Raw genomic sequence first — 26067 nt, 5'->3', positions numbered from 1 at the left:
AGCCAACCAAAGAGCTTTCGGAGGTAGGAGGGAACACGGAAACAGCAGATACTCAGCAAATAGGAGGTTACAGTTAGTGCTCTATAAACTTGCTAAGATACACTCTCAGACAAGTGACAGACTGTCAAGCTGTAGCACTAGATTGTTTGAAATGGTATTACAGAAAGCTTCCAGCATTAGCCTGGTCTGATGATTTTTTTTTTTTTTTTTAAATTTCTCTCTGAATAGCGCTGTTCTTAAAACAATTTGTATAACAGCTTTCTTATTCAATATTTCTTATTCTATTTCAACACTCAGTGTATTGTATCATTGCACCAAAATATTTTTTTAATAGCTGGAATAGTTTGTGTGAAAGTAGAATAATATTTTAGAAATTTGAGCCTGGAGGGATTATAGGCCTTTAGAGCTACTGGATCCAGATAACCTGTATTTAACAGAAACAGTTCAAAACATGAGAAAGCACTGGCTCAAGAGCTATATCTCCAGCCTGGCTAAAGCCCTGCCAGAGTGATTACTTGTCCCTGCATCTGCACAGACCAACCAGACAACTCCATAGCCCTGGCAAGAGGAGTCACAGCGGAGAAGGGCTGTCCCCGGTGTCACACGGGAAGGCTGCACCACCTAGTGCCTTCACAGGGAGGATGAGCGCTGGGTCCCCCTCCGCTGTGGGAAACAGCTTTACAGGGACAGATCAGTCCCAGCTGCTTACAGATTCTGCCTTGGTCTAAAGCACTGCTCCAGCACTTGCATGCATGGTACTTTCACAGCAGTTAGGAAAAAACTCTCACCCTCACTGACTGAAACGGCTCGAAGAAAGCTATTTCAAATCATGCTCCAGCCTTCCTTGAGTTACTAAAGGTAAGTACTATAATCAGGGCTACGATTCTTTCAACTCAAGATCATCATACACCAATCACACTGATCATTTGGCATCTAAGTTTATGATCTTTATCTTGTTTTCACTGATTTTTCTCATCTTTAGAAAATGAACAGTCAGAGCTTAATTTAGCAATGGGAACTTTTATTATAAATAGATTTTTCAAAGTTTAATGCGTATTCTTAGTGGGAATTCAAATGATACTAAAACAAGTTCCTTTACAAAGCCAAATTAACTGAAAAATAGCAAGAAAGAGTTCATTTTCTTGCCTCTTCTATGAGGCTTTACATTTAGCAGTTTGCTCAGTTTGGTCTCAAGATAGCAGTTTCCAGGTCAAAACCAGAGCATGAACTGAAGAACCAAGCTATTTTAACTACTTGAGATTAAGCTTACAAGCCATCTGATTTCTAGGAATCAACAATGAAAATGTAATACTTAATTTTAAAAAGTTAAGGAGAGCAGATGAGAAACATCCCACTATGCATGAGTCTCACATTTATCAGTACAGAAGACCATGACAGCAGTTACTCGAGAATTAAAATTATATATACATCTCTCTCAAATCACATCCCCATATCAACAGTAAAAGCACAAATTCAGATCTATAAGCATAGCTCTAAGTTCAACCCTGATTCAATTTAAAAGGTTCTGTATTAAACATTTTTCTCTCAGTTAACATGACAATGAAGATGGCATCTAAGAGTGAGAAAAAGCTACCAACAGTTTGAGACTGATAAAGCAGCCCAGTAATTCCATGCTTTCATTAATCAAATATTATTTTGTTTTATGAGCAAACAGTACTTGTTTTCTTGAAGAGGATGAAGCATCTTCATACTTCCCCCAGCCTTTACCTAGAGGTGTGCTAGCAGTGGCTGCTACTGTGGATTTCAGGTTAGCCAACAAACCTCTCCTGGGTTTTTGGTGTTTTGGCTCCTGTACAGAGAGATGCTTTTTCTGTTCATCAAGTTCTTTTTGTAGGGAAGACACTGTTTCTTCAAGCTCAAGAACACGTTTAGCCCAGTTCTGAAGACCATTCATTTCTTGATCCTGTGAGGATAAGGCTGTATTAGGCACTCCAAAGTCTTTTTCATGTAGTTTATTTTCTCTTTCAGATTATTTTGCTATACCAGTAAACACCCTTGTTATTACTATGCCAAATGGCTGTTCAGTACTCATTTATTCTGAATACTTCTATGTAATTTAGGGAACAGCAAACTGCAGGGCCATCAAATCTAGTTAGAGACTAAATCTGACTGAAGAAGCTGAAGCTAAAATGCTTAGCCACACTATGCAAAGCACTGCTGCTGTTCTAGGAACCAAAGAAAGAAGGCTTCCCTGTCTCGAGCTGCAATTACTGAAAGCAAAACTGGTCAAATCAAAACTCTTAGTCATAAGTCTGCTAACCAGGACTGAATAAGAGCTTTCAGTGGGCAGAATACAGAGTCTTAAAGATGCTCTCTAATCCTTGTCACCCTCCTATGTCTTACAACCATCTAAGAAACAAAGTTCAAGATTAAGAATTTTTAGTCTCAGACTGAGACTAAGCAGCCTGCAGAACGTAATTTAATGTTCAAAGAAGAAAAATGACTAGACAGTCTTATAACTGCCTTGCTTCATTTGCAGACTACAAATGAGGCATAGATGCAAAATGTCAAGCATTCAAAATTTTCATTTTTTTTTATTATTTAGAGAAAAGCAGGGACTTCATAAAGTTTACAGCATCTGACCTCAGAGAGCAACTAGATTCCTATTTCAGTATTAAGTAGTTTACCTGCCCATTTCCCTTCTCCAGCTTGGCCACCTCTGCAGGAGTGTCAGTATAGCTTTAAAGCCATAGATCCTTAGGTCTTATTGCACTAACATTTGTGCACTGACACCTTGCTTGCCCTGAGCAAAACACTAGAGTTCCAAGTAGTATTTTCTTCGCTTGACAATAATTTGTGGCATCCTTAGATGCTAGCAGCACAGAGCTACCGTATTGACCAAATCTATCACTTAAATTGAAAAATGAGTCCTGTCTTACAAAGTCAAGGAGAGAAACACAAGGGCTCTGAGAGCTCATAATTCAGGAAGTTCGGGACTGGAAAAAAGGAAGGCAAAAAAACCAACTTAAGTATAAACATAATGCTAACAGAGAACCATAGAATGGTTTGGGTTAGAAGGGACCTTTAGAAGTCATCTAGCCCAAACCCCCTTCAGTGAGCACGGACATCTTCCAATATATCAGGTTGCTCAGAGGCCCATCCAACCTGGCCTTGAACATTTCCAGGGATGGGGCAACTACCACCTCTCTGGGCAACCTGTGCCACTGTTTTGCCACACTCACTGTAAAATATTTCTTCCTTATATCCAGTCTAAATCTACTCTCCCTTAGTTTAAAACCATTACCCCTTGTCCTATCACAACAAGCCCTGCTGAAAACAATTTTCCCCACCTTTCCTCTAGCCCCCTTCAGGTACTGAAGGGCCACAATAAGGTCTCCCCGGGGCCTTCTCTTCTCCAGGCTGAACAGCCCCAACTCTCAGCCTGTCCTCACAGAAGAGGTGCTCCAGCCCTTGGATCGTCTTTGTGGCCCTCCTCTGGACCCGCTCCAACAGCTCCATGTCTGTCCTGTGCTGAGGGCTCCAGAGCTGGACACAGGACTCGAGGTGGGGTCTCACCAGAGCAGACGGGCAGATTCCCCTCCTTTGACCTACTGGTTAAGCTGCTTTTGATGCAGCCCAGGATATGGTTGGCCTTCCAGGCTGCGAGCACACATTGTCAGTTCATGTCCAGCTTTTCATCCACCAGTACCCCCAAGTCCTTCTCACCAGAGCTGCGCTCAATCCCTTCATCCCCAGCCTGTACTGGTCCCTGGGGTTGCCCCAACCCAGGTGCAGGACCTTGCACTTGGCCTTACTGAACCTCTTGATCTTGTCCAGGTCCCTCCAGATGGCATCCTGTCCCTTAAGACTGAACAGTGTTTTTACATGTACAAAGATGCAGAAACATCCAGTACAGCTAGATACAAGCCATATTAAAGTTGCTTTTAAATTGTTGACAAACCTTGAGCATGATTGCGTGCTTCAGCTGACTGTTCTCCTCTGCCATTTTTCTGCAGCCTTCATTAGCTTCTAGCAGGGTTTCATTTAATTTCTGCATTTTAAACTTCAGAGATTTTATAAGCTGCAAATAAAACCCATACATACTGAAGTTCAAGACAGCACATTTTACATTAATTTTGTTTATGACTAGAACTCATACAGACACTGTAACCATTTCTGTTTAATATTGCACAGTGCAAACTGCAAGATCAAAGCAATGAAGATGAAGCCTGCTGCTCTCAACCTCCTATGTCCCCACTCGTCATTTCTGGTGACAAAATGGAGCTGGAGCATATGAGGGCTATTGTGCTGAAGCTACTAGATTTACACAGACCTGTCAAAGAAGAGCCGCACAGACTAAGCTACTTCTGGAACAGTCTGCTCCTTTTCAGTAAGGGTAGTTAAAAGAATGCTCTCACCTCATTAATGCTATTCATATAAAGAATTGGAGCACAGTTACAACAGAAGACCTCACCTTTCTGATGGGAATATTGGTGATTAAGTCCTGAGAGGGAAAAGAAACTCGGACCTAGCACAATTAATTAATTTACTTCTTAATTGTCATTAATTTACTTCTATAAAGTTGGAGGGAAAACAACTCAATTGCTAAAAAAAACCACCTTTGCACATGTTTAATGGCTGAATGGGAGGGAAGGAAAAGAAGTGGTGAATTACTCATCACACGTGCACAGATATTTCAGGCGAAGCAGAAGGGCACTGATGGAACCAACTGCTTTAAACTGCTCTCACTTCTGTTATTGCCAGGCAGCAATCCCGTCATTCTAACACTTTCCAGCCACACAAAACAATCAATACTGTATCCCCATATCAAGCATAAAAGTCAGTTTCTTTCTACCATCAAAATTTGAAATTGACATAGGAAGTGGAAAATGATGTACAGCTCTAAAGAACAAGAGTAGAAAACAATGCCAGGGCCATAACACGAGACATTAAAGTTGGTAAGGAAAAAGTTATTTTTGGATTACACTTTCTCAATAGAAAGGGATTTAAGTTCACTTTCCATTTACATGGTTTATTAGAAACAGCTGGAACAAATTCTCCAACTCCTACTAGTATTTGTTATTAGTGAAAGTAACAAGGCTTGTCTCTTCCCTCCTTCCCATCCTCTTTAAACATGGAAAACTAACTGTAGCCTTACAAGAAGTTCATTCAAGCTGTAGACTAAAAATGCATAATTAATATTTGTTTTCCACAACACAGCTTGCAGCTCCTAATTTCCACCTCTATATGCTATTCAGAACATGAGGATCTTGTTTGTTTGAAGAACAGAGACATTAGCCTTTACTTCAGTCTATGGGGATAGAGGAGTTTAGTACTTAAAGGAAGGACTGGTTTAAGGCACTGTTTTGGCTTTAGATCTAAACTGTTACCAGACTCTGTAACTAGGCCTCTGTGCACAATCAGGCAGCATTTCAGGAAGGAAAGCACTGAGGCCATGGCAGCAATGTTTACAACGCATTCCAATATAAGGTGCTATATTTATCCCTACTTCCAATCTGCATCATGTTCACCATGTGACTTGTTACCGTAGTAGATGCTTTTACAAAATAGAGTAAAGCCAGACCACAGTCAGTTTCTGGCAAAAATAATCCAGAATTGAGCAAGGGCTTTTTTGTGAACTTGATGGCCGTTTGCAGGAATCTTCATGCTTTTGTCTACGGTGGAGATATTTAAGCACTGAATCATGCCAGAGTTTAGGACTGTTATCCCCAGATTTGTTAAATACTAAACAAGAGCTACCTCTTCCTTTTCTTTGCATTGTTTCTGCAATCCTTCATTGGCTCTCTTCATGTTGTTCGTAAGATCTATAGGCAAAAGAAAAGTTTGCTTGTTTATACACAATACCAAAAGTAAATTGAACTTTAAATATCCAGATTAGATTCCTACCTAGTTCCATGTTACTTTCAGTAGTCAGTACATCTGAATTCAGACTTCCCACAGCCAACAGCCTTCCTGACTGTTCATCAAGTTGCCTTTCCAATTGCAGTATTTTACTCTCTCTATCCTGAAAAAAGAAGGGGACATGGTAGAATTTGTCTAACTTTCTGCTTAATCTGACACATTACTGCACATCCTTCAATTATACTGCACATGTATATTCAGTTTTTAAATCATTTCAGGTGGAAGTTGTTATCATTGAAGAATAACAGTAAGGAGTAACACTCAGATCACAAGACCTTCTAGGAAGAAGTTACTTTACACAGGAGTCAACTCTTGCAATCTGAAGATTTCCAAACTGTATTAAAAGTAACCATATGGCAGAAAGGAAACTTTAGTGTTATCTGTGTTAAACGCTGTTACCAGTTAGTTTGCTAAATAAGGAAGAACATATTTCATACAGCTAAATTTTAATCTCAGTCTCTCCTTCATTACCTGTCAGATCGCTAGGGTGATATTTCAGAGTGAAAAATCCAACAAGAGTCACCATCACAAGAAGTTATTCATTTAATTCTGGTTCTCTGAAGCTGCTCACTCAGATTTCATGTTGTGCTCTCTTTTGTCAATCAAGAATTTTACACTTTATAAATTTCATCAGTTTCTCATCTGACTTGCTACCAAGCCCATCTTGTTCTTTGAATCTTCCCTTATGCAGCCCTGTGGGCAGTGTAAGAGCTATAGATACAGAGGGCATTATTAAAACTCCTTTCCTTCACCCCAGTATGGTGTAGGTACGTAGGGCTTAAGTGAACATAAAACCAGAGTCTAAGTGGGGAAAAAAAGACAAGCCTGAAGGAGTTGGAAAAAGAGGCCATTACACAATACAGTCTTGCTTGTCAGCACCTGAATGGAGAGCTGTAAAAGTAGAAATGTCTACATATCACAACCTACAACAGAAATCCCCTTTCCTCATGTCTTGAAAGGAACCTGCCTACCAGTAGAGTGAGATGCCTTACTGGTTCCTGGACAGGAGAGTGCAGTGAGAAAGCACCTCTGGTGTATACCACAGTTGTGTTCTCCCACTACAGACCTTCTGAAAGGACTGAGACCCACAGGTCGTATCTGTTGCCTGCATGCACTTGGCTATCTCAGCAGAGGCTAGAAGTAAAGACTGATAGAGTTGCACATGGCTAACGTGGCTCAGTTGCAAAAGAAATAGCAACTTACTGCTGCCAACTCTGAGCAGTTCTAGATACAAGTACATTCAGGAGATTAAGTTCTCTCCTGCATGAAGTTTGATTTCTCATTGCAATTTCTTATCCCACAATCCTCCCTCTAGACCTTCAGAGCAGAGATCCATTATAATTACAATAGCTACCCTGTACTGAATTCTCCACCAGCCTTTTCAGACTAGCTTTTTACTCTACATCCCAAGGATCTCCACAAAGCCGGACTGCTGTATACACTTTCCCTCTCAGTGCTCCAATCATTACACTACAGAGATAAAGATGACTTGGATTTAATGCAACTGCGCCCTCAAAGATCAGGAAGTTTAGGTATACGCTACAGGTGGTGTTAGACAGAAGACATCTCTATCCTTATGGTTAGCATTGAACACCAGAACAGCTAGGCTGAACTGCTAGTTATTTTGACTGTTCAGTGTTACACTTAGGATTCCTGAATTATTCTGTTAAGGAAAAGCAAAATTTACAGTTAGGAGGCTAGCACGCATTTTTAGCAGCAGTCAAGTCATACCTCAACTTTCTCTTTTTCAGCTAGAAATTCTTCTATGGGAACATAATGGTCTTCAATTTGTTCCATTGCACACACATACGCATGTTTCTTGATGGCCTCTTTATACATTTCAAATTTGCTCTCCATTTTTTCTTCATAACTGTCTTTCATATCTTCTAAGCGGTTGCTGAGGAGAACATGTTAGTTTTATTAGCATTCCAGTTATTACAGTTTGATTACATGTGTTCAACTGGCACTATCAAAGTTATTAATCTAATCATAAATGGTGAAGTTAAGAGACCAAGAAGTACTTTTCTCCCTTTTCTCCTTTTCGTTCTCAGTGATCCTACAGACTTGCACCAAGGCATAACCTCTACTTGGCATATACCAAGAAAAGTGCTATAGAAGCACACATACTTAAGATCTGTCAAACAAAAGTTTCATAAAAAAAAAAATCCACCAATATGTAGTGATAGATATGACTACACCCAATTAGATATAACATTTGAAGCATCTTTCTGAGGGGTGTCTTTCACATTGGGATTTGGGATTTTTTTTTTCATCCATTAAAGATAAAGATTTTGTCTTACTATTTCAGCACATTACACATTACTTCTGTCACAATCTTTAAAAATGCCCCAGCAGTGACATAGAACATCACGTCAACAGAGAAAAAGCATCACTGCTGTTTCATGTGTTTGGCCAAAGGCACCCAAACAATTTTAAAGTCAGTGCAGGTGTTGAACCATAGTGTGTTCAGCTGGCAACTTAACTTGGGCTTAGTCTCTGTTAGCAATTCAAACAGCAGGAAATTGATTTCAGGAAGAGAAGAGTTAAGAAGTGAATTCAGCTTGAGTAACCTGGACACTTGAAAAAAATCCCCAAATTAGTAACATAATTGCAGGCAACCACAGTAATTTATAAGACAGTAAACTTATAATGGTTCTTAATTCATCCAGGAGAGCTCAAATTCAAACCACCTTAAACACATGTGTGCATATTAACGTGACCAAGTGTAAGTTTTAGAACAATCACAAGCTTCAGTGGGGCATCTGTAACAATCTTCCACATCTGCTAAATACTAATAATGAGTCAGGACAATCTCCAGTAACTACAGATTAAACAGAGAAAAGTTCAACAGAAAACAGCATTACTTCTTCATTGTACATGGGAAGAGGCCGATCTGTACAAGTTTACTTTAACATTCCTTTTTCCCTTTTCATCACAAGCTTTGTCCAGCCCTAGCTTCTCTAAATAACATAAGCATGCATGTCTTGCATATACTTATACATAGATAGGTGTATATACATATATAAATATATGCAATTATTTATGTGGAATCCTTTCAGTCTTGAAGAGGACTGCAATATGACTTGCCTCCAGGCTTCCTCTGTTTCCAACAGCTGTCGGAACATTGCTTCTGCCATCTCTCTACGTATCTTCACCTCCAGAAGGAGTTTACTTTGCCTTTCTGCAACTAGCTTCTCCTTTAGGTTCTCTGTAGTTTTCAAGAGATCCTAAATTTAACATATTTCAGTTCAGAAAACAAGCTAGAAACACATATTGATATGCATGTCAAATGAAATATTCATACAGATAGCCATCCACAGAGGGCATTTCTACAAGCCTATATTCTCAGGGGGGCTGCACCAAAAGTTAAATATTTTCAAACATTAATTTCTACTACAAAGACAACCTTTCTCCATCTTCTTTCCAATCATTAAGGTTGGAAAAGACCTCTAAGATCATCAGGTCCAACCATCAACTCAACACCACCATGCCTTGATGGTTTCTGTTAGCAAAATGTTTACTACTGTTTTGGCATTTAAATATGAATTTGTACAACTGTTTAGCATAAAGCGTACTTGATTTTCACAGTTTATTGCTATTAGATTGTATAGCTTTTTTTTAAAATGCTTCATCTTGACTTCTTCCTGCTGTTCCCAAAAAAGCACAAACTAAATAACATTGTTTAAAACACACATACTGCTTCCTAACTTTTCTCATTGAGCAATCAGTTGAATTCCAAATTTAGCACTTGGCCTAACCAGAAAGTCGCAGGCAGCCTTCCACAGATACACTTGTTCCCTCAGAAGTAGACTTGTTTAGGTCTGCCTGACACTAAGCAGAAGCTTGCAGTTCTCTTTTGATACAGCCTCCAGCACACCTCCTATGGTAAAAGATTCTAACATTAGAACTAGTAGCAATGGCTTTCTTGGGTACAATTTTGAGTATACATATATCTACCTCATGACTCAGAATGGTGATGTCCACTTCCTCTTCTGCAGAGGTTTCAGTACTGTCAGGGAAGTCCTCTACAGACGTGTTAGCATCAAAGTGCACGATAGGTTTGCTGTCGCCTCCAACTAGCTTGGGTGGAAAATAACTAAAACACTTGGGTAGGATTGTCTGGATTACCTGGAAAATCCAGAGTTGAATGCACCGATTTATCAATGTTGTCAATATTGCAGGTATCAAAACACTGGGAAGAAGTGGCATGAATGTATTGCTGTATTTACACTATATTTAATGATTCCAAGAACATCAGCAAAATTTTACTTGTCTTTTAGCAGACAAAACCATCTATCAGTACAAATATAAGACTTTAGTACTCTAACAAAGTGAAAATGGGAAAGATTATCTACTAAAAACCTTAGTATGCTTGTCTAGAAAGGTGTTTTCTCTCCCCCTAAAATATAAGGTTTTGGTGTAGTTTCTTGGAAAGTTAATGAAAAGCAGAAATTCCCTAAAACATTTGCTGCTTCCTAAAATAATGTGAGCAGGATTCAGCAATTCATGCTACTTACATAAAGACTCAAGTATGTATGTCATAGGACAACATATCAGAGAAGCTTATCTCCTCCGTGCACGCACTCATCTTATCATGAGTTGCAGCTGAATAGAATTAGAAAAATCTTTTTCTCCGAGGTCAAATTAGACATGCCCTTACAGACTTGGAACGTGTCAGAACTAATCCATGGTTCCAGAACAGAAATGGACTTTATTTCTGCCATGAAACATACTACATCCCACCATCTGACCCCCTACATGAAGCAGTTTCCAGGGAAGCTGAATGGACTTAAGACCAAACATCTACCCCAAGTCCTGAATTTAATGGGAGGCTGACAAGCAAAGCAAGCAGAAAAAGCATGAAAGCACGTAGTTTTACCAGAGGGGTTTTTGCCTTCAAAGGGGAGGAGCACACTATCTTCAAGTGTCAAGTTACAAAACAAGTCCTCCCTTTTTGTTTGTTATTAGTTACTTGCACTTAGCCGAACAGGAGCAATGCAGGCGCAAGAGATCTCATTCAGACTACAAAATAAGAGGCTACTCCTTTTACTACTACTGCTAGCTGTCCAAGAAGTTTTCAGCAATTGTCATCTTGGACAACAGATGCTTAACTTCACACAGGTTAAGCGATTCATCAAAAGCTTGCATCGAAATCTTGCATTTGCTCAGATACATGGTATGACCAGTCATATCTAAAAGTGCCCTGACTATTGGTTTTGGTTTGTTTTTTGTTTTTTGATTTTTTTTTTTTTTTCAAGACAGAATGTCAGTGGTGTAGAACTGAACAAGCCACAGACAGCTGCAGCTATCTTGTTACCACAAATAGGTTTGAGGATGGGCAAGACTACTGGAAACATTTTAGAGGGAAGCCACATGCAGAAGAATTAATATGATGCATCAAAAGTCGTAATCAGACTCAAGTCCATACAATTTGATCAGAGAAAGTAGATGCACTCTTACCTGTTTGGCTATAGCTGAAAATTTCATTACATGTAATGTTTCATCATATGTGGAAGCATGCTGATTAATGTTGACAATCATACAAGCTTTGCCTTTTCCACAAAAGAATGGCTGAAACAGACGAGTCAGTTTGCTCTCTCTGAATGGAATATAGCTTGGCTTCATCCTCATGGATAAAAGAATAATGAAATTGTGAAATTATAAGAAGTAAAATTGTGTAATACTGTAACTTCACTTAATTCTGTTCCTGAAATGGTTTGGGTTGGAAGGGAGCCGAAAGATCATCTAGTTCCAACTTCCCTGTCACTGGCAGCGATATCTTCCACTAGACCAGGTTGCTCAAAGCCCCATCCAGCCCAGTCTTTAACACTTCCAGGGAGGGGGCAGCCACAACTTCTGAGCAACCTGTTCCAGTGCCTCACCACCCTCATAGTGAAGAATTTCTTCCTTATAGCTAGTCTAAATCTACCCTCTTTCAGTCTAAAACCATTACTCCTTGTCCTATCACTACATACCCTTGTAAAAAGTCACTCTCCAGCCTTCTTGTAGGCCCCCTTCAGGTACTGAAAGGCTGCTATAAGGTCTCTCCGGAGCCTTTTCTGCCAGGCTGAACAGCCCCAACTCTCTCGGCCTTCCCTCATAGGAGAGGTGCTCCAGCCCTTGGATCATTTTTGCAGCCCTCCTCTAGACCCACTCCAACAGCTCCTCTCTTTCAGGAAATAGATCCAACAGGATGCTCATATTTAAGCCTAAGGTATTTCACATCAAAGAGCAAGGTTTTTCCTGGATCTCATAAGCTCTCCAACAAAGTGAAGTACTTAAAAGTAAGAGTAGTATAGTGTCTGCATCACAGTTCCCTAGGGTTAGATAGCAGATCCTGGAACAAGCCAACAGGCTAAGCACAGGACATCTGTCAAATGCCTGATTAATCTACCTGTATAATTTGGAGGAGGAAAGGAAGAGAACAAAATAGAGAAATAATGTTCCCCTGTAATAAAGACAGCTCACAAGATTTTGTAGATTTCCATTTTCCTCTGATCACAAGGACCTCCCACAGAAACAGAAAGGGATGCTTAAGGTTTCAACCTAAGACTTGGCATGTTGTTCACAACTTGTCACTTACTTCGGATTTTGATTCTGCTTCAATGCTGCAATGCATTTTCCAAGGATATGAAGTGAATTATTAATGTTTCCTGCTTCTTTCAGTCTGTCTCCAAAGGCTTGTGTTTTATCACACCTCTCTGATCCAGCCAAGTCACAGAAAGACAACCTGCATGAAAGAATTATCCAGAACATACATACAGACTTACTTCTAAACCGTATGAAAACAGAACTGCATGTCTTTTTATTTCTTTATGTGTCTAAACTGTGAGTGACTCATTTCAAGCTACCTAGATCACAGAATAAGTTGTACTTTAACGTTGATGTTTTGTCCAGAAGGCACTACACAAGGTATTTAGGATAACAGCACTAACCTATCTTCCCACTGTATAAAAAGATACTTCAACAAGATTGCTGCTCCTAAGACAGTCTATTCAGCACATTTGAAGAAGTTTGCCTATAGCATTCTTTAAAACGTTGTACGAATTCTTACATAAAGAATTCATTTTAGGAATCCAAATTTTGTTGCAATCCTAAAGTACTTCCAGACAAGACAAGAGGCATTTCTGAAGCAGTTTTGCATTCTGGGGCTATACTATAGAAGCACTTTGACTATCACCTTCACCAGTTCCAGCACTGAGAGGATTGCAGGATAGTAGCGCGCTTCGGTACACTGCAGTCTGCCTCTCTTGAACCCAGAACCATTTGTTTACTGTAGCAGATAAGAGGCCAGAAGTCCTTCCCAGATCACTTGAGAGCTCTTTGGCTATAGCGATTATGTGCTACTAAACTCAGGCTACTGAATCGTCCCTCAAGGTACAATAGGTTACAGAGACAGTTAATCTTGGATTATCAAGGAATTTCACCACTTTTTCTTTACATTAAGAAAGACCTTGAAATACAGAACCTCTAGAAGTTAGATAATTTATGTAACCCAACTATTAGTCACTTATACATACATTTATTTACATATAAGGACACCTTTTTAAGATCAGAGTTGAAATAAGCACATATTAATAGTATACATATTAGTAAAGAACATATTTCAACTGTGTGAAAGGCTATGATCTTATGACCTTTATAATTTTGAGTATAAGATGAAGAGCTTTTTTCTTTCTAAAGCAACATACAAACTCTTCCTCTAAATTACAAAAGAACAGAAAGGCGCAAGGACTTAGCACTGCTCTTAATGGGTGCACCTACATTAGCATTTTAGATGAGAACAGTTATTAAACCAGTCACCTGACAATCCCCTCTTACTGTAGACTATACCATGGAGCAGTTCCACAGCATGTCACCTGCATTCTTTTTGGATGATAGACTTTCCAGAAGTACATCAAATGTGCTGCCATAAACAGACATCCAACCATAACTCTAGTTTAGTCCTAAAGCAGAAAGATACACTGGCATAGCTTGCACCTTTGGTCTTCAGCACTACCTGCTGCACTGCGACTTTAAAGATTGGCTTCTATCAGCCAGTCATCTGACTTCTGCTTACCTGAGTATTTAGCATGGTATTACACAGTACTACTCTGTCCCCACCCCTATTATGTAACCCAGTATAAGTATATTTCCCTCAATTTATGTACTACTGACAGAGTTTTAACAGGCTCCTGCAGACAAACATTAACAGAATAAGAGAGACAGGGAAACACTTCTATGCCTGTCCCTATCAGGTTTTGAGTCAGATGCAGCCAGTGTAGTTCTGATTTCATTCTCAGCGCTCAGAAGATTTGTTTATTAAACGAAAGTTCACCAGTTTAGCACACTTACACCTGACCAATTCTTCCAAAATACCTATGGTTCTTACAACCAGCTGAAGCATTCACTTACTCTGAAACTCCAAGAACATGCGGCTGGTGCTCATCAGTTAGCCTTAGTAGCCTGATCGAAAATATACTGTGACTGGAATGGAAAGAAGTCCTTTTTAATAACCACTATTACAAAAAATAAGCAGTCACTGAAGCAAAGTAAAATTTGTATTCTACAGAAAGTTCAGTGCTGAAGAACAAACAAGAATTAATTCACTAATTTACATTAGTTACCTCCACAATGCATTCATTCAGCAGCAAAAAACAGCAATAAAAGTTGTATTTTGTGACTTTCCATTTCTTTCAACACAGGAGAAGGAAAAACACCACATGAAGCCTACAAGCTGTCTTAGAGAAAGAACAAGCTAGATCACCTAAGTGTACTGATCAGAAGATGAGTACTCAGGTAGCCACTTCGTACGCGAACTTTAAACAGTATCTGAACTCTGTAAAACTAAAGAATTAACTTCTTAGAAATAACTAGGCAGTGGGGAAAGGGAATAAGGAAGGTTTGACAGTCCTATAATTTTGCCTACTTCAGCAAACAGTTATTTATTCAGTTTTCTAGAAAGGTTGAATTTGTAATACTTGAAAATCCAATCATTCTGTTTTAGACATCAAGCTACAAAGGCAGTGGACATGGCTGTCCAAAACCAAAGAGAAAATCCCAGAACCAGAAGTGCCCTGTGCCCAGTTTATCCAGCAAATCAGGAAGCACAAAAATCAGACTTCTGTAGTATAGATATAAAGCAGTGCTTTACTTCTCAGCACCAAGCCACAATTTAAGAATGACGTTTCTAAAAAAAAAACAAAACACACACAACAAAAAAACACCACAAACACCCACACACCAAAAAAACCCACCAAAAACTCAATTTAGAAACAAGCTAAGTGGAAGTCAGCATATTCTCTAGAGTAAAAAAAGGACATTCTAGGCACAAAACTGACAGAAAAGCACACAATTCTTTTCTGTACTACTTTAGGCTTGAGTGAAATTCAGGTGGAATCACAGCATGAAATTTAATGGCATCTGTCTTTAGATAACACAGAACAGCATAATTCTTGCTTTCTAGAGAAAAAGCAGGCCTAGCAACACTAAGATTATATTAGCTAAACATACAACATGGCCCTTCCACACTTAAAGGACAAATTAATAAGAGGGCATTAAAATCAAGTAAGAAAGCATTTTCAACAGAAAGTGTACCACCCTCTCTATTTCCTCCCACTCCATCAAACCAGATTCTCCCCGATGCCTCTCCCAGAGCTGGGTAAGAGCTAGGGGCTTAGTTCGTAAGATATCAATTCAGCTCAGCTAGGACGCAGCAACATAAAAGCATCCAGATAATCTAGCAGCAGCCCAAGGTACTGCACAACTCGCTCCTTCCTACACCCCCTACTGACAGGCTCCAGGTTTCCAAGAACTATGCTGTCAGTGATGAAGAATTATCCAGCTTCTCCTTCAACATCCTCACACAGCCATTCCCGCTCAGCGCCATTAGCATTTGCCAAGATGTACAGCACTGTTGGCACTCAAAAATTAATGCAATTTGACCTTTTCAGTTGTCCAAAGCCACGAATGGCATATCAAATCCAGCTACTAGTCAAGTCATAGGGACTCTCCTAGCTTTCTTCCAGAAAGAATTTCATAATAAAAACAGAATCATCAAGGAAAGTCTCAAGCTATTATTGAAGAGTGGCTCATTTCAAACAAATTCTGAAGTCTTCTCCTCCCCCCTTAAAAGAAAAGAGACAGAGTATGCTTATAGTTAGAGGAACAAACCTCCTACTCGATTGCTCATTCATTCTAGTACAAGCAAAGCTTCGGTTCTTGTTTCCTAATTTTAGTATTTTGCAGGCTTCTTCAGTGCTCTGGATGTTAATCCACTTTAAGTCTGTGAAGAGAGACATTTTACACACACTTCTGATCATCAAAAGAAATTCTGTGAAACTGCTGAGGTCATAAAACAGTATTATTACCTTTAATATAAGAATTTCCTCCTTGATCCTCACAAATTCTTAAGACTCTGCGCTTCTGAGTTTTTGATGAAGATAGCACATTCAATAGGTCATACACATATTCATTATAAATTTCACAAAAAGAAATCCACACAGATGCTTGTGCTCTTTGCTGTATATTAGTCCTATACGTGTCAAGTGGAACAAAGTTGTTCTCTGCTAACCCAAAACAGAGAAAGAGTTCAATGACCAGACAATGCACTGATAAATTTTAATTGCAGTATATAGAACCTTTTAAAAGGAGGAGGCTTGTATATATCTGTTGTACAATTAGATACACAGTACCGTGTGACTTGGCATTTACACAAGAACGTTCAAACTTCTCAGCAGCCACCTGTAACCAGAACATGCCCAAGTTCTAAGCTATTGCCCCCGTCTATCACAAGTGCCCAGCAGCTTATACACATCTGCAACGCTAATAAGCCTGCCTCTTCCCCGAAAAGGGCCAAAGCTATCAAAATATTTTTTCATTGCTACTCCTGCGCCTGAGTTGAGCGACTAAAATTGTTAAAAACTACATACATTTACTTTGTAGTATAGTATAAAGATATTTAAACCCACCAATAGTTACCCACTCATATTCTTAAAATTTCTACTCTTCTTTCCCCACAAAAATTTTCCGCTTTATTTTACCTAGGAAATCAGAAGGAAGAGTTTTTGAAGTACAGTTGAAAGAAGCCGACTCCACATCACACACATTTGTAATAGTATTTGTGATGTTTTCTGTCTCCTTGAGAAAATAAGAGACTGTTACATTCACATGAACATACTATGAGAACAGCAGAAGTAAAAAATGACAGTAACTCCTATATTTAAGACTTAAATATTGAGGTAGTATTAAGTCCCCCTTTCTCTGCCTGCAGATCAAACATTTTCAACAATACCAAACTAAAATCAGTAAGCGCTCCTTCTCTTACAAGAATTGTTGTTCTCTGGTACTCCCAGCAACCTGGTTTGGCGGCCAATTGCTGCTAACATATGAGACTTACTTTACAGTGCTGGGAGAAACAAGATCCTCTGCCAATCTGTGACAGCCTGGAATGCCTTAATGAACTACTGGACAAATCTGAACAGTATTTCTGTCAATCAAAAGAACTGGAGCAGTGAGTTTCTTCCAGGGGCAGACGGCAGGGTGGTGGACAACAGAGAAACTAAAGCACTAGAGATTCCTAATTTGCTTGCTTGTTGCAAAGCTCTTTTGCAAATCAATGACAGGCTTGTGCCAGGTCTGTGAGAGTTTGAGTCAGAATTACTTTAAGACCCCAGAGTGAAACGACAGCTTCATAAAGGACTTAAAGATCTGATAAGCGTATGTTGGTTTAATTCAGGGTGAATTGAAAGGCCATTAAAAATCCCACACAGATAACAGCACAGTTTCTTTAAGTACACACATTTGCTGAATTTCTTTACATCAATAAAATTACTTTAAAATCTGCCAAAACTTGTCAAAGCACAGGCTTCAAATTACCCCTAGGAAGAACAGTGTAACGAATTGGCAACTCCCACTATTTAGAGATTCCAACACCTCCACGTACTACCTCCATCCCTTTCTATATTTTATACACTGATCTAAGTTTTCAATAGGACATTCACCCTGATATCCCAAAACCCAATCCTGATAGAGGGCCATCCTGCAGTAGAAGAGGGGAACAGATTCAAAGTAGTAAACCTTAATGTTCTAGCTATTAGAATGCAGTTTCTAGTTCATTATGGATTGTCTACCAATTCCTATGTTACTTGCTCAGTATATCCAAAACCAAATTCTTACAAACAGAAAAGCATGAAGCCATACTTTCAGATCTTCCATTTTAAAGACAACAACAAAATCACACGTTATGTTAGAAACGACCATTTTGCAAAGACTGCACTGTTTATACGTTTATGCTGCTTGAGTGGTTACAAGTATAACCACAAGCATAGATTTTACGCATTTTCTTTGTAAAGTACAAAGCAGAATTCTAAAGCAGGACAAGGGACTGACATGCATGGCACATCTATGCATGTCAAAAGTGTGATGGAATGTAAAAAAAAAAAACAGTACCACAGTACTTGTGCACAAGTTTTTGTAAAAGTATTTCAACAAAATTGAGTGAATTAGCTATGTTGCTATACTGGTCTTCAAATCATTAGACCAAATGCAGAAAAGAACATGAAGATGACTGCCTGAAAACAAGTGGGAACAGGAACAGACATTGTTTTCCAGTGACAGAAGCTGACATTTAATAGCAAATACGAGGACAGGTGGGAATAGGAATGCGAGTAAAGCAGCTATTAATCCAGTAAAACCCAGTATTTAATCCAGTGAACAGAACAACTAAAGGGAAGGAAAAAGAGGGTGTGAACCACACCAAGTAAGAGTTTTTGCAGCAGTACTGTACAGAGAACAGAAACCGTAGAACATTAAATAACAAGTGTATTGCAGTAACTCAGAGCAGTTTAAACCGCAAGAAAGAATTAAATGAACAGCAAGGTCTTTCTGCAAAACGTGTAAACTGAGCCTGGGAAAAAGGCTACATAAATTCAGGTAAGCTAAAACCAAGTCTACCAAACCTTATCTGCTCTCAGATTACAAGTTTGGGTGAGTATCCGAACAGTGATGCTATTCACGAGCTATCAAGAAGCACAGCTTCAGTACAGGGGATAGCTGAGCTATCACTATGGAAGCATTGTAAGACAAGCAAGGTCTTGTCATGTATTATTTTCTAGATGGATTTTTACCTTTCTTTCCTGATGGTGGAGTCTTGCTTGCTTTTCGCTGTAGTGCATCAGCATCTAAATCACCTACTGCAACATTCAGTTACTAAACTATTAATAAACTCAGACTATGATTTAACAGAAAATACTATTTGTAAAGTATAGCGTTATCTTCAAAATAAGATAGTTGACCTCCTGTTCTAGACCTTGAGCTCCTGCTTTTTCCTTCTTGCAGGCTTGTAGGTTCCATAAAGTTTTTAAAAATATTTACCTACTATCCTCCTGACCCTCTCAATTTTTAAGACCCTCACCCTGCACATACACATACAGTGCAAGTGAGCTTTTAATACACTCTCAAAATAAATATGGGATCTTTAGCATCTTTTTGATTTTCATCTGAGGTCTTTCCCCAAATTAAATGCAGATTAAATGAAGTTCAGTTTGCAGAGTTCAAATCAAGCAACAGAATTTAGAGTGGAACTTTAAATACGAATTTGGTTCATAGAAGGATATTCTTTCAGAGCTAACTGGAGTACTTTGTCAACGTTAGTATTAAAGACCACAGAAAAAAAAGAAAACCCAGTCAATTACTTCTATACTTTCCAGAATTCAGAGTTGCTTTGAATCATAATCCCAAAATGGAGTAGGCTTACATTTCAGGTTAAAAATGTTCTGAATATAAGGGTAAAAAAGAGCCAGACAACTTGTGACAGTTTGCACCTGGGCTTAGAAGTATAGAAGAGTCACACATACAAGGGTGCCCATTTTCTGGTGAGACCCTTTTTTTTTTTTTTCCACTGGAAACAGAAATGACTAGATAACGAGAACAGGAGGCTGCCACAGTGAAGACTCCCCTATTCTACCTACAGTCTTCAGAGACCAGAGTTAAAGACACATACAATCCTCTAAAGCAGGCTGTAATCCCTTTAGGCAGTTAATTTTGTGGCACCTCACTTCACTTGCTGTATCAGAAAAGTTTCTTTATGAACTTACATAAATCACAGCTTTACAGACTTTTGAGTCCACCTTAAAACTGTCTTCCACCAAAAGGGACTCTTCTGCCTTCTTCACTGCTCCTGCTAAGACACTGCCATCATCTCTCCTGAGCTAGTACTGGAATTTGAGCAACTGCCCAGAGATACAGCCCACGAACCCGACCGAAAAGAAGATTCACTTAAAAAGCAGGTTTTAGACAGGTCAGCTCTTGGCGACTTTTTAAGGGCTAATGTCACCACAGCATCAGAACTGCTCCTCTATGGAAATCTCAGCTTTGTCTTTGCAATGGTTTTTGGTTTGAACTGTGTGCTGCCTGCTGCAGGAAGTTCTAGCGGTTTACCCTAAGCTCCAAAAACAGCCAGCTGCCATATTATTCCAAGTCCACCAAGTATCCATACTGTGGATTTAGAGAAATCTAAAGGATCAGTAGTGAAACAGATATTTTAGTAAAGATAGTCTGTTAGACAGGAACTTTTTAAGAAGCTTCATTCAGCAACAAGGAAGTATTTGATCACTGACCTCTTTCAGTGATGCAAGAAGAGCAGTTTTTATGGCTTCTTCTTGCTTAACTTGTGCATCTTCTAGTTTCTTAACATCATTGCTTAAATATGGTTTGAAGTTCATCTTCAGGTACTGTCTTCCCCTTATGTGGTTAAAAATCACATCCAGTGAGCGAGGTAAAATACCAAAATCTTTTGAAGTCCCTTAAAAATAACAAAAGATAAAACTTAGACATTCATATAAACTTCTCATTGGATTTTGACTTGGTTGTTATATATGCTTTTTGGCAAACATTTTTTTACCTTGGATAGTAAATGTCTTGCCTGCATTTGTAACCCCATAGGTAAACACCAGTCCATTCACTCCATTGACGTACGCTCCTACTATGTCCTTCACTGAGCCTTCAAAAAATTCACTCTGAGTAGTTTCCGGTCCAAAGACCTTGAGGATGGGGGAGAAAAAAAAAAGAGAAAGTAAAAAAGGAGTGATAAATGGCATATATAAGTTTAATATATCAAAACATTAAGCACCGATTAATAGCAAGTAGTTTTTCAGAGCAAGCTGAGTAGGAGATACCAGCTTAGTTTTCTGTCTTGCCTGAACCCGTTCCAATTCAATGTTTTCTGTTGGGTTCTCAAAGGATGCCTGCTTAATTCTGAGAGGCACTCAGGCTTGAACTTATTTTTTTAATATATTTCTACTCCTAAAATAAACTGTTCAGGATGCTACTGAGCACATACTGTTTAGCGGATACTTCCAAGAGCTCTGCTGGTAACGCACAACTCCCTCCTTACTCTGTACCAGTCACCCACAGTTGATGAGAAGATCAGCAGTACAATGGTTTAAATGAATCAATGGTTGGAGCTGTTTATCTTTTCATACTGCAAGTATGAACAGACGAACAGAAGTTCTTGCAGTAGGTAACAGAGTTAAGAAATTTACTTCCAGTATAGAAGGTGTAAGCAGTTAGGCTGCTATTCTTTCAAAAGTAAGTTCCTAAACACATGCTTACACAAGTCTTTTTAAGCAGGTGATTTCCTGTAACACTTCCCAGATGAGGGCTTCTGCAGGAACAGCAGAACCACTGTAAGTTTGTGCCTACAAGAAGTTTCTGTGGCATCTAGTCAAAGAAAACAAAAGAGCTGCCCAACAAGCTTCCTTGTCTCATATAACAGGCACTTCCACTGTAATACAGCTTTCTTGACAGCCTAACAGTAAATAAGCAGTCTGTTCTTTTAAGGCAAGTACCACCACCACATGTAATTCAAAGAAGAAAAATCACACTGTATGGTATATCACAAAATTCAATTTTTAGCATTGCAGTGGGGAAAAGAAAACCATACTATAATTAAGTTAGAAAAAAGTTTGCCTACCTGAGAAAAGGTGAACCTGTGCACAGAATGACCAATCCCTCTTTCACTGTTTTTCATTGCAGAAGACTCTTTGGGTGCATTCAGAATTACTGTCTGAGGATCTTCAATAGTTACACAACCCTTAAAAAACAAGAGAAGGTAAACCAAAACACCACACAAAATTCTTTAGGAAGAAAAAATAAAACCAAAACCAAACCCTGGTGTTTTCATCCATTTACCAGAGCTACAAAGAGTTGCAAAATTTACATATAATCTCTCGAGGCATGTAACAACTACAGAGACAGCCACTTCCCATGAAAGTCAGAGTGTAGACAAGGTTGAGGCAATCATCTGGAGTTCTCCAAGAGGTTTAAAATTTTTCTAGGATTCCTTCCAGCAACTTTCTCTTTCTGAAACTCTTTTTAAACCTTGGTATTTTGTGATCATGGCTTGCACAATCCTAGCCTTGAAAACAAAGCTACACAGAAATCTAATGGTTTTCCACTTCAATCACTGTCAGTACGAAACAAGCTATAACCGTCATAAATAAAGTAAAATAAGTCTGAAGTATTATCCTTTGATTGACAGATGGTGTTATCAGCAGTGAAGGAAACTGAATTAGTTTCAAGTAATTTGATTGCTATTTCTCAATTAAGTAAAGGTGAAATACAGCTACCTAGCATTCGCAAACTAGAAAATGTAGAGTGTAGTATCACACGAAAACTTATTTTACACCACACTGGCTACCAAAAATACAAACTGAACTACCAGTATAGCTTAACAGCATCTCGAGGCATCAGCTGCAAGGATTAATTGTAACTAAATCTGACATTTACGTTCAGAGGCTGAATAATCCATGTGTAGCATGTACTTGGGAAGTACCTGCTCTTCCTAGGAGTCTCACTTAACGAGCCTATTTATCAACAGGCATAGAAGCTCTAAGAAGCTGGGTACTGAATTTAGACCAATCACTTGCAGACTGTGCCAGGCTCTAAACCCATATACTCTTTAACATTCCTCCCACACATTGCAGGAACAGCAATTCTGGTCAGATGTACCAAATCCTAGAGGGCTACAGAAGAATCCAACACCTGCAGCATGTCCCATCAGCTGCCACCTGCCTCATAGAAGCTCGTGAGTAGAGGCGTTGAAGTCAGATCTGCAGAGCTGGAATCCAGCCGGTCACTGCCACTGTACACAACATTCATATACGAAGAATGCAGCTTCCACTCTCCAGCGGGTGACTCGGGAGAATCACTGGCAGTTGTATCAAGAGTACAGGACTTCACCCAGAGCTCTTCAGCTTTACTTGCATAAATCACTATCTCAGATCAGTTAACCCACTGGCTATCTCTGTTTAAAGCATCAGTCTACAGCTATACAAAATAGGGGTTGGGTTCTACTTTTTTCTTTTCTTGTTGCATATTTGGAACAAAGATGCTTTCCCAAAAATTATGTACTGCAGGGAATTAAAAATAACATAAAAATTAAGTTGGTCTCTCATTGATTATACAGATAGGAATGGGTTCTTTTGGTTGGTTGAGGTTTTTTAAAATTTGTTACCAAGCCTGTTCTTCATGGAATCAGGTGATAGTTAAGAGTATCAGTAGTAGAAAATATTGAAGATGTTGAAGATCTTTCAAGCATTCATAGTTTTTGGAGGCTGAGGAAAAAGCCTTCATACCATGCAAAACAGGTTTTACAGCTAATATGTTGGAAGAACAACAATTTCATCATGAACTACCTGAAGACAAGAGCTTTAAAAAAAAAGTCTAATACAAAATTCAACACTTACTTTTCTCATCCTTCCCTGTTTCTAAAAAAAAAGTAGCCTCACTAATGGTCAGGTAGTCAGAAATTTCCTATTCCAAAGATGAATAAGAGATAAAACCTTGTAAAATAATTTTATTTCGTAAATCAATTTACCCTTACAGCCAGCTCAGATTGCTGAATAATACTAACTGGAAACACTGTGGCAGTGCATACTACTCAACAAGAACTGCTTAAGGAAAGGTGAATGGAAGTTGAGGGAAAAAAAAAAACAACAAGTGAAAAAAAATACAAATGTTCCAACTCTGGCAGACTAAATGCAAGAACAGATTTTTTAAAAAGCAAATCACAGGAAGCAAATCAGAACTAATACTAAATCCTTCTCTGAATAGGTCAGGAACAAGAGGTCTATCAGAGAGCCTGTTGGGACCCTGCAAACATGAGGGCTGACATACACTGTGGAGACCTTGTCCTCCAAGGACAGCTAAATGAATTCTTTGCATCAGTGCTCACAATGCGGGGTGGGGAAGGAAGAGCATTTCTCTGTGTCTGCATGTGTACATGTATGTGTGTATAAAACACTGAAGTATCTGAATCTGACAGTATAAGCTGTAGAGGTTATAGAAAAATTTGACAGAAAGAACAGCAAGTCACCAGGACCAGGCAGTAGATCAGTCAGACATTACAAAGAAACCCCAGGGTCAGATACTTGAATTGCTCCTAGAAGCGCACAATTTCTTGCATGAAACTCCTTTGTTTCTTGAGCACTGTACAGAGTCAAGAGTGACATCACCTTTTAAACAACATACCCAGCAGAGTTTTGCAGAGCTACAGATGTGCATGTCTTTACCAGGCAAATTAGTAAAAGTTGTGATAGAAAAAGAAATAAAAATCACATTTACCCAAGTGTTCACTAGTTCTATGTGGAAGCAGTCAATGGCTTTTGTAAAAGAAAGTCCTGGCTTACAATACTAGGCATTCTTTGTACAAGAAGAAAAACTTAATTCTGCAACTAACCTGAGATTCATGGTTTTCAAGCTCTGCTATAGAAAATGGTCTCACTCTCAAGAAGACTTTCAAAGGTTGATACACCTATTCATTAAAAAAGAAATATAGTTATAATGGTCACTTATTTAAGTTGAACCCCCCCAAAATCATATCAGCATACATCTCTGATGGAGTATTTGCTATTTTATCTTACTTCCTCACTTTCTCTTTGTGAAGTTCAGACACTAAGCTTTCATTTGTTTCTTTACCTCATAATGTCCTCAAGTAATTCCTTTTTTGTTCCCTGCCCCCTCCAGTGTTCTTTTACAACAAAGCCAAGATTTTGATTTAAAAAGAGCACACCATTGGAGGCGTAAACTGCACTGCTTCCACCTTCTGGTCTCCCTCTGTACTGAATTCAAACTATTTTCTAATAGCTGCTCTGCAGTAGTGCACTTCCATTTTGTATGGAGCACATTCAGTTAATAGATTGACACATTCTTCGCCTCAGGAGACTGCTTCATTACCACCATCCAGGCACCTAGCCCCTCATCTTCCTCACAGCAACAACCATGAAACAGCTCTCAGCTGCTAAGGTGGGCTTTTCCATCCCGTACCATTATACAAAGGTCTCCCCATCCAGGTGAGGCAAAAATAACAGGGAGATTTTTAGAGGGATCCCAGCCTTCCTTACTTTCTTAGAGAGTTTCAAAGTCCCTACTTTGGCAACTCGTTCATCAGCAAATGGATTTACCAGAGATCTCCACAGCCCTCTCACGACCAGCACTCTGCTAATCATACAAAATTAAGTCACCTGATGGAAGTCAATCAGGAAACCTACCACCATAAAAAAGCAGAGATAGCTATACTATCTTCAAAAGCGTACTGCAGCACATTATAGATTTTTATTTCCAAGCACCTAACAAGCTTTCAAAAAGGACCTATACTTTTTTTTAGCTTACTAAAAAGAACAGTACAGTCACATTACATTCAAAGTGCAATCACTGAAGTCCTTCACTTGCTTCTCAAAAGCTTAGCACAGCACATCACGTAGCATTGACCACGTGCATTTGCTACTGGCTGTGATCTGTTCGTAAGCAATGAGCAGCAGATCAAACGCATCTTTGGGGGCAGGGGAATACAGTAGTTCCTACTGAAAAAATATTTGCCAGAAATAGAGCTTAAAAAACAAAAGCATAATCAGATGTATTGCAAAACTAATCCACACCTCCTGTTCCTCTGTATTAGGCAATGCTGTTGACTCCATAGGTGAGAGTTTACCCGCTACATTCAGAAAAGAAACTGATTCCGACATATCAGACACTTCTGCAGAAACATAGTTTTTCCCTTCATCATCCATTGCTCTGTGCAAAGGGACTTGTAAAGAATAATAATAAAAAAAAATGATCATTTTCTCACAGAACAGGCAAAAACACACAAAGATCAAACCAGGGATCGGGGTAGCTTGTATATAAACAAGCACTCTGAAGCAAACG

The 26067-nt window shown here is 39.0% G+C and overlaps 1 protein-coding gene across 1 annotated transcript; it reads right to left on the bottom strand.

The window, feature by feature from the left end:
* Positions 1 to 1436: 1436 nt before the first annotated feature.
* Positions 1437 to 25931, bottom strand: LOC104332325 (kinesin-like protein KIF20A). Its single transcript, XM_075417253.1, has 18 exons — positions 25800 to 25931; positions 24602 to 24676; positions 21836 to 21955; positions 20765 to 20903; positions 20481 to 20665; positions 16905 to 17001; positions 16233 to 16430; positions 16036 to 16147; positions 14278 to 14349; positions 12467 to 12613; positions 11344 to 11509; positions 9841 to 10011; positions 8971 to 9110; positions 7615 to 7780; positions 5869 to 5986; positions 5722 to 5786; positions 3923 to 4042; positions 1437 to 1924 (listed from the first exon to the last, which is right to left on the bottom strand). The coding sequence occupies exons 1-18, from the start codon at positions 25929 to 25931 to the stop codon at positions 1652 to 1654; spliced, it is 2496 nt and encodes an 831-aa protein (XP_075273368.1). The 3' UTR covers positions 1437 to 1651.
* Positions 25932 to 26067: the final 136 nt, after the last annotated feature.

The sequence above is a fragment of the Opisthocomus hoazin genome, chromosome 3 (genome assembly GCF_030867145.1).
Source record: "Opisthocomus hoazin isolate bOpiHoa1 chromosome 3, bOpiHoa1.hap1, whole genome shotgun sequence".
NCBI lineage: Eukaryota > Metazoa > Chordata > Aves > Opisthocomiformes > Opisthocomidae > Opisthocomus > Opisthocomus hoazin.
The sequence above is the reverse complement of the archived record's forward strand: the minus strand, read 5'-3'. Positions and strand labels throughout refer to the sequence as shown.

Bases quoted from the DNA above. Each gene is read 5' to 3' on its own strand.
- LOC104332325 (XM_075417253.1), bottom strand. From the start codon at position 25,931: ATGGATGATGAAGGGAAAAACTATGTTTCTGCAGAAGTGTCTGATATG. The intron at 9,111-9,840 runs GTAGATATATGT...TGTTAAATTTAG, and splicing joins TCACCATTCTGAGTCATGAG to GATCTCTTGAAAACTACAGA. The intron at 7,781-8,970 runs GCAAGTCATATT...TGTTCTCCTCAG, and splicing joins GAAACAGAGGAAGCCTGGAG to CAACCGCTTAGAAGATATGA.